The sequence below is a fragment of the Centruroides sculpturatus genome, unplaced genomic scaffold (assembly GCF_000671375.1).
Source record: "Centruroides sculpturatus isolate CEXI.00-Female unplaced genomic scaffold, Cexi_2.0 scaffold1482, whole genome shotgun sequence".
Taxonomy (NCBI): Eukaryota; Metazoa; Arthropoda; class Arachnida; order Scorpiones; family Buthidae; genus Centruroides; species Centruroides sculpturatus.
Genome location: NW_019386004.1, coordinates 127,466 through 147,595, shown reverse-complemented (window position 1 = coordinate 147,595; position 20,130 = coordinate 127,466). Strand labels below are relative to the sequence as shown.

The 20,130-nt window shown below is 27.7% G+C and overlaps 1 protein-coding gene across 5 annotated transcripts in view; it reads right to left on the bottom strand.

Moving 5' to 3' along the window:
* LOC111613067 (metabotropic glutamate receptor 7-like) overlaps nucleotides 1–20,130 on the bottom strand; it is a 124,069-nt gene that overhangs the window by 22,736 nt on the left and 81,203 nt on the right. For 2 of the 5 annotated variants that reach the window (XM_023354365.1, XM_023354368.1), the window contains exons 1-3: nucleotides 19,528–19,656; nucleotides 6,481–6,635; nucleotides 4,488–4,616 (exon numbers count right to left, since the gene is read on the bottom strand). In XM_023354365.1, the coding sequence (XP_023210133.1) occupies nucleotides 4,488–4,616; nucleotides 6,481–6,631 (280 nt within the window). In that variant the 5' untranslated portion in view covers nucleotides 6,632–6,635; nucleotides 19,528–19,656. Of the gene's footprint in view, nucleotides 1–4,487; nucleotides 4,617–6,480; nucleotides 6,636–10,017; nucleotides 10,108–10,277; nucleotides 10,310–19,527; nucleotides 19,657–20,130 lie in introns of those variants that run through there. The other 3 variants (XM_023354366.1, XM_023354367.1, XM_023354369.1) reach the window with 3 other exon arrangements.

The window sequence follows — 20,130 nt, the reverse complement described above, 5'->3', positions numbered from 1 at the left end:
GGACTGGGGTTGGTCGGATAATTGAAAAGTCGGATAACCGAAAAGTATGAAAAAATCCATTATTAGTGTAGTATATTATTATATCCCATGTAATTAGTATATTAGTATATCGCTAATAACCTACTTCGCGTTGAATTTTCATCGATGTTAAGCATAACAAAAATTTTTTAAAAATAATAATCGTCGCTATTGTATCGTTAAAAATTAGAAAATTAATCCTCGTTTAAATACTGGCTCCCTTTCATGGTCGAGCCAGTGTTGCCAACTAAAACACGTAAAAATACTATTAAAGTAGCCAAGACAGCCAAACATTGCAGCACCACATCACTAGCGGACATTTGAATATGCCGACTAGAATGCGGTCGGTTAACCGATGTGACGGTTGATCGGGGGTCGGATAATCGATGCTCTACTGTATATGTTTTATATTTAATCTATAAAGTCGAGAAAGAACAATGTTAAGAAAAATCTTTATTTAGTAAATCTTTTTATTTCATTCATTTATTTTTGGGTTTTCTGTCACCTTCGATTTCTATTTAACTATTATTTAAATATATAGAGACAATCAATCTTTCTACTTAATAATTTATATAAATATACAGTATTTTGGTTGCCAGTTTTTACTATGTATAGGTCGATATCCGATAAGCTTTTCATTTTTTATTTTTATTAATTTTCCTGAACGTTTTGCTAGACAATATTCTTTAATTTTCATTGCGATTCTTGCAAATGATTTGAACTTTCTTAGGTTATTCTGTTTATATTAAAACAGAGTGGTATATAACCCTCACTATCTAGAGTTGCTATGAAAATATAAATCTGAGATTGATTTATATTTTGATTACATCGTAATCTAGATGAGACTGCATTCCTATCGTTATATCATCTATACAATATTTTGGAAAATTTATGATTATAAAATCCATTTATTTGCATATATTTTAGAGATAGAGATGTATTAAATGGAGTTAAAAATTTTGATTATTAAAACTGACTGAACATTATTTGTTTGAACATGTATTCAAATACAGTCGCGGGATGAGACATTAAATAGAAAAATTTAATTTAAAATTAAAAACCGAAATTTAATGTCTATCAAAAGTTATCGTATCTGTAGTCTTCACTAGATGAAATAGGCCTATATTCACGCATCCAACACTAACTATAAAAATCCAGCAACGAGTTGAGTAACTTTCCCGGCAAAAAAATTTACAATTGTAATGCTACCATCTGTTATGATGTTTTATTTTTAAAACTTTTTACATTTATTAATTATTATAAAATGGCAAAAGGTTTAATTTTGAAGGTAGGGATGAATTTAATAAATGCTAAGAGTAAAATCTTCATTAAGTTCGATCACATTTGAGATATGAAACACGATGCCCCTCTACCTTCCCACTCCTCGACCGTTAATCACCAAAATTTAATAACATCAATCCCTCTAATACGCGAACCTCCCTGCAAAATTTCAGAATATTTCGACAAAAAACACAGAAGTTGTTAAGCTTCAAACTGTGGGAAACAAAATAGTGTCCCTCACACACGCTAACATTCATACATACAGAAAAAGCCTCAACTTTAATGCATTTCTCGACGTTTAAAGGTCCTCTGAGTACAAAAATGTAAAAATTTTGGGGGTTTATTTTTTGACCGATGGCCATACTTACCCTCTGTTATATATAATAGCCGGAAAAGTAAAAGTGAATTACAAAATTTCTTTCAATACTACATTTAAGGTGGTGAAATCAAATTGAATCCAACTTTTCTGACAAAGTCTACTGGCTAACAATTCAGTGAATCTGATACTGAATTGTTACAAAATCTCAATGATGTGCAAAACATTTAAGTTATATATGAACAATACTGTTATTGGGCTGGAATTTGAAAAAATTGTACACCTATAAATTCCCACTGTCGTCCGTCCGTCCGTCCGTTTATCTTTTCTTAATCTCGAAAATCGAATTACATAAATGAAAGTCGAGAACAGATATGGAAAGATTAGGCGCTGTGGCTCTCGATTAACTGTAAACGAACTTACAATACAAACCGGAACTCACGTTACTTCGATTCAAAATTTTCGTCCAAAGATACTAGATAGACCGGCATGACTTATTGTTAAAGGAAATATAGGATGTACAGGGACAAGCCACTACTGATTTGAGGGGGAGATCATATATTTTAAATTAAANTCTGAATGTGATATCGATTTTGACACTTTTTTTAATTTGTTCTTTGAGCAGACTAATGACTTACACTCTCCAGGACAGTCTGCTAAAAGAACAAATGTTTGGTTATGTCTTTATCACTGAACCAGACTTTCAGTTCAGACAGATTTCTAACAATATCATGTGTCCTATCATGTTTCTTTTTTATTTTCGCTGTTGACAATGATAAATTAAAACTATTGTCACAGTGGAACGCATGTGGTCTAATATGCTTCACTAAACTCTAATGACAAAATGTATAACTAATATAATTATTTAGCAAGCAAAAAAGCAGAGCTGCATCTCATTCTTTGGAAGGAAAATTGCGTGTCATATACGACACGCGGCATCCCAAGAGGGTATTTCATTAATCTTTATTCTATTTCTTTTAACAAATACGAATAAACAGAGAATAATAATAAACATAACAGTTAATACAAAATTAAATGTTTATCGGATGAATTCAAAATATAGTTGACAGCTTTTAGAATTGTTTCTAATTCAACTTTATAATTTTTATTCTAAAATTAGTTCTAAATTTTCGATTTTAAGCAATGTATCACTTGTTAATTAACAAAAGCTATAACGGTTTTACTGTAAGTGTTTTTTCCAAATATTTTTTAAGAGTACATTTCTATGTGCTAAATTTACAATAAAAATAAAAATAAAACAATTCAGTGAAAATAATGATATAGAGAAAACAGAAAGGAATAGCAACAAAAGTGTCCTTTTAACTAGTATTTAAAATTCAATAAAAATATTATTTCGATGTAATAAAACTTCTAATTTTAATAGACACGCCGAGGGCGTATTGATGATACACAATTTGCCAAGAAGTAAAAAGAAATAATAAGATAAATTAGGCAAGATAGTGAAAAAAGTTCTGGAAGCTGAGATTGTAAAAATAAATTTTATTTAAAAAATATAACCGCTCAGATGTTTTATCATACCAAACAACACAATAACGAGCAAAATAAGAACTTTTCCGAAAACAGACTCTAAACAACGAAATATAATTTTCTGCTAAATAACTATGTCACCCTTAGAGGTGTGGATTATTTGGTGAACAGTATATTGACAAGTCCTTACCAGAGTCTATTCTGTTATTTTTGACAGATTACAAGTTAGACTCATTATTGAAGCTTCTATGGCATTATATAAAAGAAACAAAAGTCTTCTGCTAATCTTAAGATACAGTAAACATAAACTTGGGTAAAACATTCTGTAAGTCAGGAACAAAAACATTTGATTTTTTCTATCTTTACGGAATTGCGCGTAAACAGCACACATAGCAAGCATGGCTTTTAGTTTATACAGTAATTACACCCGTTTATTATCTCACCCTCATTTACCGTATATTAAAATTATAGTACTTTCAGTAATAAAATAATAGCAACGACGAAATTGTCTATTTTTCGTATTTCTCATGCAGATGATTTACGGAGCACTGCTCATGAGTGTTGAGAAACTCTGTTCCAGAGAGATAAGTTACTAATTATTTAAAGAAATAGTTAAAAATAGGAGATTGCAATACAAAAAAAGCTTTATAATTGTTAACTTTATTTGCTATTTTATTTACGAAGCGTAGTATTATTTTTACTGATGAGTTCATTGTCTGTTTTGTTATACATAAAAATTATTGTTTAATTCTGATTCAAGTATAATTACACGTGTTTAAAATACATTATTTTAAAGTAATGCGATAGAAAAATCAACATAACGACCGTCTCTTTTCGTTTTCGTATTTGTTCTATGTTCTTTCTTGCCTGAAAAATGCAACTATGGATTCATCATTGATTTTAATGGCAAAAAGTTTGTTTATGTTACGCAAAATTCGAACAAAGACGTGACTTAGAACGCAATCCTCGCATAATTTGTAAACTTAATATATATTGTATAATCTGATTTATAGTAATTGTAAAATATCCAAGTGATTAAAGAAGTGACTTTGTCTTAACAGAAATATCGTATAAAATATTTTGAGTCATAATTTTTGATAAATCGTATTGTGATACTTCTTACTTAAGAGGATATAAACTACTGTTTCCTACAATTTTCTTAAAAGTTTTTTAAACTTATATTAATATGACGTAAACCAAGTTAATACGAAAAATGGAAAATTGTACTTTAAACATACGTTAGCCTTCATTTACGTACTATAGTGTAAGTTTAAACGTGAAATACATCCTGTTTGAATTTAAATAAGTAAAATAGAGAATTCCGAACATTCTCAATATATACATAATGATAGTTGATATAAAATATAATAAAGAAAAACCGTACCTTTACATATTCGTTTCGCTGCTGTTTTGTTACTAAAAGTACAGTTAAAATGTTGTTTCCAAAACTCTTTAAACCAAGGGTTTCTTTTATTGTTTTCAGGAGTAAGAGACACAAAATATGTATCGAACTCTAAAAGCAGAAACATAAAAACATTATTTTAATCATTCAAATTTAAGGTAATAATGTCATCAAAATTTCTATTTTCATTAAAGATTTTATTTTGATCTACAGACGTGAGAAACAGTCTTTTCAGAACAAACTGAAAAAAATATATAAGAAAACAAAGTGATGATTTTAATTGTTTGCATAAATATCGATATACAATTTCGTAATATATACAGTATTTCTAATATATAAATAATATAAGCATATAGGTTTACAATGTCATCAGCCTGATGACCACGCGTAGGACGTCTGACTAGTGTCTTGGAGAATCAAAATCAAACTACCATAATTTATTACACAGAATAAAGAGTGGGACATATTCTCAATCCACTATTCATATTGCATATTGGCTGGACCACATTTCCAATCGTATCCGCTCGTAACCAAAGAAATTGTTTAACTCGTTTACATCATATAGGCCATACAGCCTTAATTAATGTCGCACGGTAAATAATTAATCGTTATAATGCTTTCAAACACTTCTAAACACAAATATAAGTCATTCTATGTGAATACACTCTTATAGAATTTAAAAAAGTAATTTAAAAAGTAAAAAATGGCCGCTGTTTAGAGGCAACCGTTATTGGATGTTCCACTGTGTTTAATTTAACTATCGAATTATTTCAAAATTGCATGCTATTTGTGTTTTAATTTATAAACTCATTCTCAATTATATTTATAAAAAGTGTTACTTTAACAATATTTATTATAAATTGAAGATTACTGTGATTAATAAAAAAATTAATGATGTAAATTAATGATGATTCTATATTAATTAACTACCTAATACTGCTTTGTTGTTCTAATTAGCAATTTAGAGAATAAAATAAATTATATAATTACGAAAAGCCATATTTTCTGTAATTTAACACTAAAAATAAATTGATTTTACGTAACTGACCTTTATATAAATTAACTTGATTTTATATAACACAAATACATAATTACAATCACTACTGTTTAACAACGTTACATTACTGTATTAATTAATATAGAAACCGTTTAAATATTTGTTATTTTAACTCGAAATTGCCTTGGTCTAAGGCGTGTTCCATTTACTTGAATTTAAAATTATAAAAATTTAAATAAACGATTACGGTGTCAGTTTACTTAATGCAAATGTAAATAGTTGAGCGTTTTAACAATACATTTTAAATGTAAAGAAAGACTTTTCTTAAATCATAAAAACGGTATTATCCAATAATACTTCTGCCGAAATAAAATATCTTTTTATCGCTGAATCTCATTACTAAATCATATTTCGCAATAAAAAACATGCAAATATTTATCTTTTTTTACGAACAAGCCCGTTAACAACGAAGTACAAGCACATATCTAAAAATCACTTTGTTATTATAAATAACGCTAAACATAGCCTAAATGTGTGCCTGGATTTAAAGACTTTAGCTTTTGTGCATTGCGATTAATCATAAAATGAACATTTTAAAACAATTATTTATAGTACGAAATTTTATTTTTTTCGTACTCGTGGCAATGAATAGTTTTATTCGATATATTTACTTTTAATGAGAATAATTTCAATTATCAGAAAATATTTTAGTTAATTATCGTTATTACGTATATAATAAATAAAATATTCAGTGAAATATTATAAAATTGATGTAAAATAATTTAAAAGATTGATTACTTTCAATTACCAGAAAAATCAGTTTTCTTCCAAGAGGAGATTTGAGAAGTTAAATTGCTTTATTTTTCTGATTTAATCTGATATCATTGTAGATAAGAAGTTTGAAAATATAAGTCATTTCTTTCTAAATCTTCTCATCTAAAATAACATGGTAAGCAAATATCGGAAAACTATACTTACTTGTAAGTGGGTAACGTTTTGGCAAAATGGTGATAGCTCCTTCAGCTGCAATTTCTTGATCTCTAACTGGATGAATTTTTGCACCCCAACTGTCACTTCCTATCCATAAAAAGTGACCACTCATGTTTTTCCTTTTAGACGCGGCCAACATCTTTCTAAATGCAATAAAATAAATAATTGTATTTACGAATTTAATTTGATTTATCAACATATTCTATTTTCATTCGATTCTAAAATAACTTGTCTCAAATAAAAGTTATAATTATTATTTACAAAATTTCTTTACACAATTTTATTTATATTCAAAAATGTCTATAAGATTAAGTTTGGAACATCATTTCTTCTTCAAGGAATTAATTAAAAAGTTATTACAATAATTAAATCATTAGAATTACATTTAAAATTAAAAAATACTGAGATATACTGTATACTGTACAGTATACAGTATATCTCAGTATTTTCAGTATATCAGTCCAAAGATAGTGTAATGTTAACTGTGGGATGCTCTGAGAGAGGGAGTTTTCTTCAAGGAGACGTGACGATTAGAAAAGGCGAGGAAAAAAGAAAAAAATAGGTTTTGAACAGATGCTGTCGGGGTGGATCAGTTCTCTTCTCTGCTGTAACAGTTTCGTGAATAAACATTGTTTCTTGTTCGTCATAATTGTGTGGAATTCATTTCGCAGTCACTACAGAGCCAATCAGGCACGACAGATATCTTGCACAAAAAATGGCCTACATCATTTAAATCTATACGGTAGAAGTTTTGTACACACTAAAATATTTATATCGAAATTTGTTGAAAATCAATTTATATAGCCTATAAAATTTATTTCCATTAAAGATTTGAAAATTAAAACACTCTACCGAAATTCTTTTTGGTGTCATTAAATACTGCGTATGCGAAAAATGAAATATATATATAGGCCCCTATATATTGTTATATTTAATTATTTATATTTAAAAGTAACGTATTTAAAAGAAAATAAAATAATAAAAGTAAAAAATTTTCAATAGGATTTCCAATATTCCATCAACTTTTAAATATTAAATATTAATTAAATGAATTTAAATATTTTAAATGTTGAATTACAGTAAGAACTACGTTTTTGTCAGCAAATAATATTTATAAATTACAGTTTTATAAATGCAAGACAAAAAGGGAAAATGTAGAACAATTGAATATAATTATATGTTTTGTATTTAATCTATAAAGTCGAGAAAGAACAATTTTAAGAAAAATCTTTAATATCTCTTTTTATTTCATTCATTTATTTTTGGGTTTTCTGTCACCTTCGATCTCTATTTAACTATTATTTAAATATATAGAGACAATCAATCTTTCTACTTAATAATTTATATAAATATACAGTATTTTGGTTGCCAGTTTTTACTATGTGTAGATTGATATCCGATAAGCTTTACATTTTTTATTTTTATTAATTTTCCTGAACGTTTTGCTAGACAATATTCTTTAATTATCATTGAGATTTTTGCAAATGATTTGAACTTTCTTAAATTATTTTGTTTATATTAAAACAGAATGACATATAACCCTCACTATCTAGAGTTGCTATGAAAATATAAATCTGAGATTGATTTATATTTTGATTACATCGTAATCTAGATGAGACTGCATTCCTATCGTTATATCATCTATACAATATTTTGGAAAATTTAAAACTGACTGAACATTATTTGTTTGAACATGTATTCAAATACAGTCGGCATGAGACATTAAATAAAAAAAATTTAATTTAAAATTAAAAACCGAAATTTAATGTCTATCAAAAGTTACCGTATTTGTAGTCTTCACTAGATGAAATATATTCACGCATCCAACACTAACTATAAAAATCCAGCAACGAGTTGAGTAACTTTCCCGGCAAGAAATTTACAATTGTGATGCTGCCATCTGTTATGATATTATATTTTTAAAACTTTTTACATTTATTAATTATTATAAAATGGCAAAAAGTTTAATTTTGAGGGTAGGGATGAATTTAATAAATGCTAATAAAGAGTAAAATCGTTCGATCACATTTGAGATATGAAACACGATCCCCCTCTATCTTCCCACTCCTCGGCCGTTAATCACCAAAATTTAATAACATCAATCCCTCTAANACATTACAATTGAATAGAAATACATACATCACACTACAGAAGGCCACTATATTGAATGCATGCCATATTGTTAGGAAATTCCTGAATACAGACACTGACACACTTATTTAATTTTAGTTTTGTTTTGGTTGCTATGCCTTGACTCTAGTCCTGCATAGTACACAGCCACCGGTGTCAACCGAGTATAATTATCCCACTAAACACAATAATAATAATAATAACGCACTTATTTCTTAATTTAGTTTATTCTCACTTTTAAGATTAGATTTAAATTTACGCAACATTTCCTTGAATGAACACTATGAGTACTTGAGCACTGTCTTCCTTTAGCAATTAGACTTTTGTGAATGACAGCAGAGTTTCCGAAAACATTGTCAGAAGAAATTTTCCTCTACTTCTTGAAGCTTGGCTATCGTCACTCATTGGCTTCCTTGAAATATCGCATAATTTCTAGGAAAGTGGTAAAAGTCGTTCGACATTAACTCAGTACCCTCACATTACCGCATTACCAAGCTGATCTATTTGCTAAGATATTGTAGGAAAAAATAAAGAAATCATAAATTGTTTCCGGTGGCAACTTACAATAGAAATTCTGACTTTGTATGATAATTTTTTCAACACTGGCTTCTGTTTTAAATATTCTTGGTCATGTATAAAACAGACACAGACGTATAGGCAATTCGTGGCACTTTATTGGATATTACTGTATAGTTAGATGCATTAAATTTTAGACAGTAAAAAGATGTATCTTCCATTTGTTTTGTAGGGGGAATAAATATACAGGTTACAAAAAGAAAGGTCAAGAAATTGCTATAACACGAAGTATAGTTTTTATAGTTATAACATGACAACTTACTATAGAATTTATCATCATCGTTTACTATAACTATTTTACAACTTTCACTAATTTTAAACTGTAGAATTATTAACTCTACAAAACAAATAAAACACACCAACATCTTTTTACTGTCTAAAATGTAATGCATATAATTGTACGATACAGTACATTGTGAACAACATCGACTTGGGTGCATTTCGGGATTTTTATCTCGTCCTCAGCTAACTATATATACTATCTCTAAAGTTCTACAAATCACAAATAGCACTTATAGGACATCTCAGTATAAGGAATATTTTACAACTTATCATAAATGTCTTATATGGTTTCCTCGGTTATTCATAATGTGTCCTCCTCGTGCTTTTCCACATCCGTAGATCCAGTGTCGCTTCAACTATTCTTTTCTTCTAGCATTTTTTTTAAGAATTATTTATAAAGTAGAACACTGTCTATAATTTAATCTTGGTCATGTACTGTACCGTACTGTACAATAGGTACTTAATACTAGATACACTAATATTATGGTGCTTAATATACTTAAATATACTTGGTTAACGAAAGAAAATATCACTTACAATGAATTCGTTACAAGTCATAAAAATGCTTCTTAATGTCACAAGAAGAAAGACTTTAACGCAAGTAGTTAATAAGTATAAAGGCGATATTACGAAAAGAACTTATTACACTAAATTATCAGAGAAAATTTATGACAAAATAATAGATGTTAATATTGATAATGGAATAAATTTTATGCATTTAATTTAAAAGTTAAGAGTTTAATAATCAATACAATGGCAGACAAGAAATTGCTAAAAACATAACTAAAGGAACTCACATTAAAATCTTGACACTTTGTATTTAATTAAGTAGCATTACTTAAAGTAAACTATTAAAATTTTATTTTAGTTTTATTTAGATAAGAAAACAAATTTCTTATCTAAATAGAAACGTCAATTACGACAAATAGGGTTTTAAAAATGAGTAATTAAAAATTTTAAATATAAGATAAATATTACATTTCCAATGCTAACGTATAGAAAGAGTTCTTTTTTAATTTAAAAAATAATTCAAAAGTTTAAAAGGTTTATCTAGTTTTTGTTTTTAATCAATTTCTTATCTTTTCAATTGTAGTTCTGAGAACAGAATTGGAATTACTCGAAAACATTAAAATCCTTAAAAATAAAATTCTTGAATGAAAAGTTTATTTAGTTTACTTTTGTTAAGTGAATTAATTTTGTGCATGCAAAACACTCCTTTTAAGGGACTTCATTCACATCGAAACAGATATATTTAGATTTAAGAAAAATAATGTAGAGGATTAATTTTCTTTTAATTTAAAAGTGATCAATACCTCAAGTGTTGTTTAGCTTTACAAATTAAAGTTTTAGCGTAATAGATCAAAATAATTATACTTAAAAACACCAATTTAATTTAATTTAGAATAATTAAGAAAATCAAATAAATAATCTTTTCATTTAGATTTTATAAGTGAACTACCGAAATTAATATGAAATCAGTTAAGTTGTATTCATTTAGATGATAGAATACACATTTTAAAAAAGTATTTTTGGCATGTCATGAATTATTAAAATATTGTAACTATAAATTAATAACATTAACAACATGAATATTTAAAATAAAAAATTAAATCATTTAAGATGTTTAATTCCAAACAAAGCACTACAAATGAACACACAAAGCATAAGTTTGCCACTCGAATTACCTTGTATAGAGTTGATTATATTATTGATCAACTATATTATATAGATAATTCTGATATTTTTTACACGAAATTTAAGGTTATAATAATCAGTTTTTATTTTTTGTTTTCTCTTAGAAAATGAAGATAATTTGGCATATTATTAAAACATGTAATTACTTCATGTATTGGCTATATATATATATATAACTTATATAATTTCTAATAGAAAAGTTTGAGATACTTGTTACACTAAAAACTCTTTACAAAATTATTTAGTTGTAATATTATATATATATTCGTAATGATAAAGCAACAGTATCTCTGATTAGAGACAGAAAACAAGTAATAATGCATATAATTGTCAGAAATTCGGATTATTTGATTGATCCTCTCACTATTATAATTTCTCAGAAAAGTAATTATCTAACATAATGTAATTCGTACCTTCGCCATTTAGTTGTTAATGTAATGGTTTTCGTTTCCAATCAGCAGTGAAATAGTTGTACATTATTTTTTAAATATCTTTCATTCGTTCAAAGTATGTGAATCAAAAATTTCATTAGAGTAAATTATAAAGGTTTATTTTATGTTTAAGTGTTTTTCAAAAAGATATGTTATATTTTTTACACCTGTATTATTTATTGTTAACAGACATTTCTATCTGATTTATTATTTATTAATTAATACACGATATTCTTACTCTTATTTAATGTTTTTATTTATTATGCTGTTATTTCATTTTTTAGTAAGGAACTATTTGTTGTATCGGGAATAGTAATCTCTTGTCTACACTGCATTACTTATAACTGATGTAAAATACATAAAGATATAAAATGAATTCACCTGTCTAAAGCCTTAGATTTTAAAGAAAAAAGTAGTATTTAAAGAGTTTCACATCAAGTTATATACAGGATGTTCCGCAAGGAAGAGATAATATTTTTATGGCGTGTTGTAGAGATTCAAAAATGTTTTATATACCTAACCCTTAAAATGTATTGTTTCAGCGCTTGAAGGAGTTAAAGTTCAGACAAGCTACCCTACTGCTAAGCGCTGCGAAAAAGCCTCAAATATTTTGCCCTTTCTCTTCTGTGCTGTATTAAAGTGCCAAGAAATTAAAGCAAACCTTACGTTTTTGCAAAAACGTAAGAAGATGAGATAAAAAACTGAAGGATAGCGAAATTTAGGCTATTCCGTAACGCTTACCAATGCACGAAATGCATGAGAAACAAGCGCATTTCAGCTACAGCAAGACCAAAACGTTTTGAGATTTGGTATACCAAAATAAAGCTAACTTTTTATGTTAATTTATTTAATGTTGCTTTTTACCCTTTAGAGTCAGATATTCTTTGTACGTTATGCTAAATCTTCTTAAAATAGATTCTCTTCCGTTATTCTTGCGCTTGCGAGAGAGAGAGACAGAGGAAAATTTACTTATTTATTGCCATGGAGTTACAACGGGATTTAAACAGGATCTCGTTTGAATGAATTTATTTATTTTACTGTAAACATCTCAGTGAAACTAATGCACCATATGCGCATACTCGTGCAATGGTGGAAAGATTTCTTTTATGCCTGGATATATTTACTTTTATAGGAAACTGGAATGGTAGGATTCAGTCTTGGTAGAATTTTACCAGTTATGATTTTGTCTGGTAGAATATTACCAAGTCTTTCCGAGAGGACCGTGATTGGGGATTGTTAAGTCAGTGACCAACCTAAGACGGGTTGATAAGTGTAGTGGACTGGAAGTTAGTAAGACGTGATTTAATTTATAAAGTTGGAAGAATAAAGAATTTTATCCAAAGACTTTCTGTATCAAAAGACTTTCATCACAAAGATATTTAATAATTTAAAAATACATTTCCTGTATAACACAGAATGTCTAGTCAAGCAATCAAATAAGAACATTCATCAAATCTAAATCCTAATGAAAAAAATCAAAGTTTATGCATTACAGATTATGTAAAAATGATATCAAATAATAAAACGATATTTGATTTTCTTCGTTATGACGAAAAGAAATAAACAAATAAAAGATTTTTATTATAGATTGAGCAAAAAAAATTGTTTTGAAACTAAATTGGAATAGAGAAAAGGTTACTATTTTCTGGTGACAGTTTTCACATGAGAATATTCTCTTTATCCTCAGAAAACCACATAAGAAGTAAATTGAAAGATTTTTATCCTTTTTAAAACTTTAATTGATTCTCAGTTTTCGAAACCACCTAGGAAGAATCGAATGGAGAAAAATATATAATGAATAGAAAAGAAAGTTTTAATAGGAAAAAAAAATCTAATATAAATTATTACACGGTACAATTGTCTGTATAATATAAACTTGGCATAATTAGAGTTTATTAAAATATTTCTAAAGTTAATTAAAATTCAGTTTTAAAGACTATCGATTTCTAGAAGTTGATAAAACATGATTATTGATTTAGAAGTTAGTAAAACATGATGAAAAATTATATTAGAATTAAAAATTTTATTTTTTTCAATTGATTTAGAAATATATCCGAATAAATTATATGAATTTTTTTATTTCGGTTTGTACAGTACGTAAAAGTTTACATTACATCTCTTCTTTTCCTACAGATTTCTATTTTTATAAAATCAGCTTTATCATTATTACAGTTTCAACGGACATACAGAAAATTACAGTAAAAAATTCGTTATTTCGAATATTAATATTTCAAACTTAAAACTTCAATATAACAACAACAATCGTAATAAATTTATTACGATTCTTAATTTATTATTATGAATCTTTAAAAATCATAAAAAAAAAACAGTTTAATTATAGAAGGAAAAAAATGAATGTAGAAAGATGAAATAAATAAAACTACAGAACATACAACTGTAGTTAAATTATAAGAGATCCATTGCATGTATTAACAAGAAATTTTCTGAAAGCTTAATTAAAATTTATATTTATTAATAGAACAAACGTCAATTATCTTTCTTTTGAAGCTTATCTGAATTGCTTTTGAAATAATATAAAAATAAAATATATTTATGTATATATTTATGAGGATAATATGGATCATCTACTTACATAGGACTTGATTTGAAGGAACTATCTTGTTTCGTGATCGAATTGAGTAAGAAATAAGCCTGGTTTGCATATAAGTTATAAGAATTTGATGGTCAATGTTAAATTTATCTTTGTTACATAAATATAAAAAAAAGCGCATTTATAATTGATAGATCTCATTAACTTTAAATGTATAAACATACTAAAAGTGCACTGTAATTATTTCATTTTAAATATGGAAACACCATTTCATATAATAATAATAGAAATCTTAGTTATCATTTAAGTTTACCGTGAAAATTTATGAAAAGACTTTTATTATTCGCAAACTAGCAGATGAGCCCGGCGCTGCCTGGGCAAAAAATAACAGCAACAAAGATTACGATTATTAGATTATTTCGTACTTCTAACCTTTNAAATCTAATTTAATGTCTATTTTATATCTATTGTAGCCAAGATTCCTAAAAACTAGCCTAGTTAAAATCGATATCTTTTATATCCTGTATGGCCTATAGTTATCAATTAAACCGTTGTTACGTTAAAGCGTCTCTGAGTAAGTCACTTCCGGTGCACTCTCTCTCCTTCCATCCCGACTCTGTTCGCTCACACACGTGATCGCTCACGCCCGAACGAAACGGTTTCTGTGTCTAGCCGTGAAGACACAGTCCTGACGAAACTGCTGTCATTGCGATCTTCGCCGACGCGATGTCGACCCTTCGGTCACGTGGTGCCGAAGTATAGGGAGGCCCTTCGGCATAGTCACATTTAAAAGTAATGTAATTAGAAGAAAATAAAATAATAAAAGTAAAAAATTTTCAATAGGATTTCCAATATTCCATCAACTTTTAAATATTAAATATTAATTAAATGAATTTAAATATTTTAAATGTTGAATTACAGTAAGAACTACGTTTTTGTCAGCAAATAATATTTATAAATTACAGTTTTATAAATGCAAGACAAAAAGGGAAAATGTAGAACAATTGAATATAATTATATGTTTTGTATTTAATCTATAAAGTCGAGAAAGAACAATTTTAAGAAAAATCTTTAATATCTCTTTTTATTTCATTCATTTATTTTTGGGTTTTCTGTCACCTTCGATCTCTATTTAACTATTATTTAAATATATAGAGACAATCAATCTTTCTACTTAATAATTTATATAAATATACAGTATTTTGGTTGCCAGTTTTTACTATGTGTAGATTGATATCCGATAAGCTTTACATTTTTTATTTTTATTAATTTTCCTGAACGTTTTGCTAGACAATATTCTTTAATTATCATTGAGATTTTTGCAAATGATTTGAACTTTCTTAAATTATTTTGTTTATATTAAAACAGAATGACATATAACCCTCACTATCTAGAGTTGCTATGAAAATATAAATCTGAGATTGATTTATATTTTGATTACATCGTAATCTAGATGAGACTGCATTCCTATCGTTATATCATCTATACAATATTTTGGAAAATTTAAAACTGACTGAACATTATTTGTTTGAACATGTATTCAAATACAGTCGGCATGAGACATTAAATAAAAAAAATTTAATTTAAAATTAAAAACCGAAATTTAATGTCTATCAAAAGTTACCGTATTTGTAGTCTTCACTAGATGAAATATATTCACGCATCCAACACTAACTATAAAAATCCAGCAACGAGTTGAGTAACTTTCCCGGCAAGAAATTTACAATTGTGATGCTGCCATCTGTTATGATATTATATTTTTAAAACTTTTTACATTTATTAATTATTATAAAATGGCAAAAAGTTTAATTTTGAGGGTAGGGATGAATTTAATAAATGCTAATAAAGAGTAAAATCGTTCGATCACATTTGAGATATGAAACACGATCCCCCTCTATCTTCCCACTCCTCGGCCGTTAATCACCAAAATTTAATAACATCAATCCCTCTAATACGCGAACCTCCCTGCAAAATTTCAGAATATTTCGACAAAAAACACAGAAGCTGTTAAGCTTAAAACTGTGGGAAACAAAATAGTGTCCCTCACACACGCTAACATTCATACATACAGAAAAAGCCTCAACTTTAATGCATTTCTCGACGTTTAANTACTTTATAGACTTGCTTACTTCCTTTCAAAACCTTCAAATCGGATATTTCTAGAATAAATAAAATTGTATTTTTAAAAGCGATTTCACTTTTAATTAAATGACTTCACGAAGAAGTTTCGAAATTAATACTAATTTAAAATTTTAAAGTTAATTTTAAACGATAGCAGGAAATTAATAAATGAATAACACGAGAACATTAAAAATTGTTATTTATGCGATTAAGAGAAAGCAATAAATACAAGAATTAGAAGCAAGTTAAGTCTTTTGTTCTTAAGCTGAAGAAATAATTATATATTTGTTATTTATAAGGAAAAATAAATCTGAGAAGGGAGAATATACTGGAAAAATATTATACAGTGTGGATGGAAATCTTATAGAAGAAGACTTCGCTGTACAGAATGTAGGATTAAGATGCATTTTAAAAATTTAAATTTATTTTTATATAAAATAAATATCATAATGTAAGTTTGTAAACTAAACTATTTTGAAGTTAGTCAACTAATTTTTTGGAATATTTTATTAACGTTACGAAAATCTATTTATAAGATGCGGAACCACTTTTATATAGTTTTAAAGTTAAATACATTTTAAATAAATTATAATATAGTGTCATCATTAAAGGTGAAGACTAATATTGAATTATTAATTAATTTACTTTATTAATATATTTTTTCAAGACGTATGAAATTAATTACAGCGTAATTATTTACATAGCCTCTAGTTATCATAATAATCACAGTTTTATTTATAAATGAATAATAAAGTGTTCGCATAAACTCTTCTTAGGAATGAAATTATTATTATATTTTCATAAATAGTAATCGTGAAACTATCTATTATTGTGAGAAATTCCAGTGTAAAGTGGATAAATTCACTCAGATTATTAAAAACATTAAAGTACATTTATTGATAATAAAAATAAACATATAGGCTATTATCAAGTTGAAAGGAGAATGAACAATATAAAAATATCATGTTAGAAAATTTAAAGTTGCAGAGAAATAAATGCCATTAAATCAGCCTCTGTTAGAGAGATTGGGGACATTTATTTTTGTATAATATTGTCAAATATAATATTAAATTTTATCATAAATCATTAAATTAGATTTTTTTAATTGTAAAAATTTATTCACAAGTGCACTTTAGGAATATAATTTGGATATCAACTTGATAAATTGTGGCTATGTAATTCGCGCTCATACAGCATGTACTGTACAAATAATTTCATTTTTGTATTTTGAATCATCGTGTTACATTCCGAAAGTGGCCTCTGTATTTTACTTCATGAACGTCTCGCTTTTTTTCCACTATATTAACAAAATTGTTAAGAGTTTAGCAATAAAACGAGGTACACTTTGGCGTCATTGCCCAACGATTTCAAACAAGTCGGCTGTCATGTTTATAGCTTCAGTGAATTATAATTAAAATGTATAAAGATTTTTTTGTAAATTATCTTTTCAATGGCTAGATGGCCAAAAGGAGTTAAGACGTCAGCCTATCGCTTATTAACTATAGGAAGATAATGTTTAAAAAATAAAAATTATATAATATTTGCACAACGAAATAAAAGTTTTATAAAATTCAGCATTAATTTAAAATTTCCCTAAAATGTTGCTTAAATTGTTTCTAGAGAAACTTACTTTTACGTATCATTTGAACGCGAATTGTTATCGGTTTCATCTGTTTGTTTTCCTTTGATAATGAAATAAATTTCGTAATTTCGTCTGACACCACGAAAATAAATAAATATTATTGGGCTACAATTTGAAAAAAATTGTAGACTTATAAATTTTCACTGTCCGTCTGTCTGTCCTTCCTTAATCTGGAGAACGAAATTAGATAGATGAAAGACGAGAAAAGATATGGGGCAGGAGGCCTGACTAACTATAAAAAATCTTTATATTATTTCAATTCAAAAATTTTCTCTGAAAGGAGTTAGATAGATGACCGGCACGACTCTATTGTTAAAGGAAAAGTATGTTGTTTAGAGGCAAGACACTTCTAATTTAAGGCGGAGAGTATATATTTTAAATTAAATTAATAAAAAATATAATTAAAACTTGCAGCTCAGCATTGTAGCGATGTCACAATAAATAATCGCTCGTTAAAATTAGTTCGGTTTATTTGGTTACGGCAATGCGACACCTGAGCGATCTGCCTAGGAGGATGCATCCCGGAAAGACTTATATAAAGCTGGCCCCAATTTAAGTGTTACTAACGCGAAGAAAACCCAGAAAACTCCACGTGTGCAGTCCATTGGCCATTCATTACCGGGTGGCCATGTATTACCATGACCGATTACCGGGTGATCAGTGATTTTGTTCACTTGGTTACTTAAGGGCATTTATTGGGCTGCAATTTGAAAGAATTGTAGACCTATAAATTCCCACTGTCGTCCGCCCGTCTCTGACCTTTCTTAATCTTCAGAACGGAGTTATAGATGAAAGTCGAGACCAGACATGGAAATCGTAAGAGAAATGGACCTGATTACCTATATATGAACTTCTCACTGTAAGTCACGTTATTTCAATACAAAAATTTTCCCCGGAACGGAGTTAGATATATAACTGGCACGACTCTATTGCTACCAGGAAAAGTATGATTTACAGGGTCAAAACACTACTACACTCTACGTAGAAAGTGCTATTTGCTACCTGTCGCAGTAATGGCGTAATGGCGCATCTATTTCATGTTATATCATTGTCAAAGTAATTCGGTGAATATAGTATATATTTTTTAAAATTATATCATTTTTTGTAAGAATTATATTTAGTTCATTATTTTGTTAACTTTTTTGCCAATAGATGGCGCTACGTGTAACTCAGAAAATTGAATGTAAATAAAAATTAATTGATTTATAGAAATTCAATCGGTATTTTCAGGTGGAATGTACCACATGATCTAAGTTAAAAGTATTTGAACGTAACTACTGAGTTTCATAGCAATTGGCCAAACAGCCTAGGAGTGTATAGCGAATAAACAAACAAACATTCTCATTTATATAAATTGTTTATCAATATGTTGTGATTCTCTGTCGTTTGATGGCAAAAATCTTCAAAATTACACATATTAACAGAAAATTGAAAAGTATATATTATATTAAGATAGATATATTTATTAAAAACGGTTTTAAAAAATTTTAAATAAATTAAAATTAATGATTTTCCATAAATATTTAATAACAGTTAATATTTCAGATATTTCAGATGATATCACAATAGTTTAAGTTTAAGAATATATAAATTATCCAAAATCAAACCTGCAGTTGTCTTCATCAACAAAAACTACAACTCCTCTTGCTTTTGGTTTTGAACTCAAATGTTCAATAATTTTATCAAAATCTTCAGGTTTTGTATTTCGAGTAATTTTCTCCGATACTGCTATGCATATTCCTACAAGAAATTATATTATGATTAATACATTTTTAAGAAAAATTCCATTTTGTATTTATAATTTTGACTTCTAATATTAAATTTTATTTCCAGTTTGTAAAATTCCTTTAAAAGTTTTCCAAACTAATCCCAGTCTAATATATATTCGTAATAAAATTAATACTACTAACAAATATCAAAAATTCAATATCAAAAGTAGAATTAAAAATAAAAAAGAACCCTAATTACAATATTCAATATTCATCTGAAATTACTTTCATCTAGAACAGCGTTTCTCAAAGTGGGCGATAATGCCCCCTTGTGGGCGCTGGAGGCTTTCAGGGGGGCAGTAGAAGGCTCAAAGAGAATTGGGGGGCGTTAAGGAAATATAGAGGGGCGACGGCAGACATTCTCTATATATAAAAATTCGACGGAATATATATAAAATGTTGACATTTTATATATTTTTTATTTTTTATTGAAGGTCACAA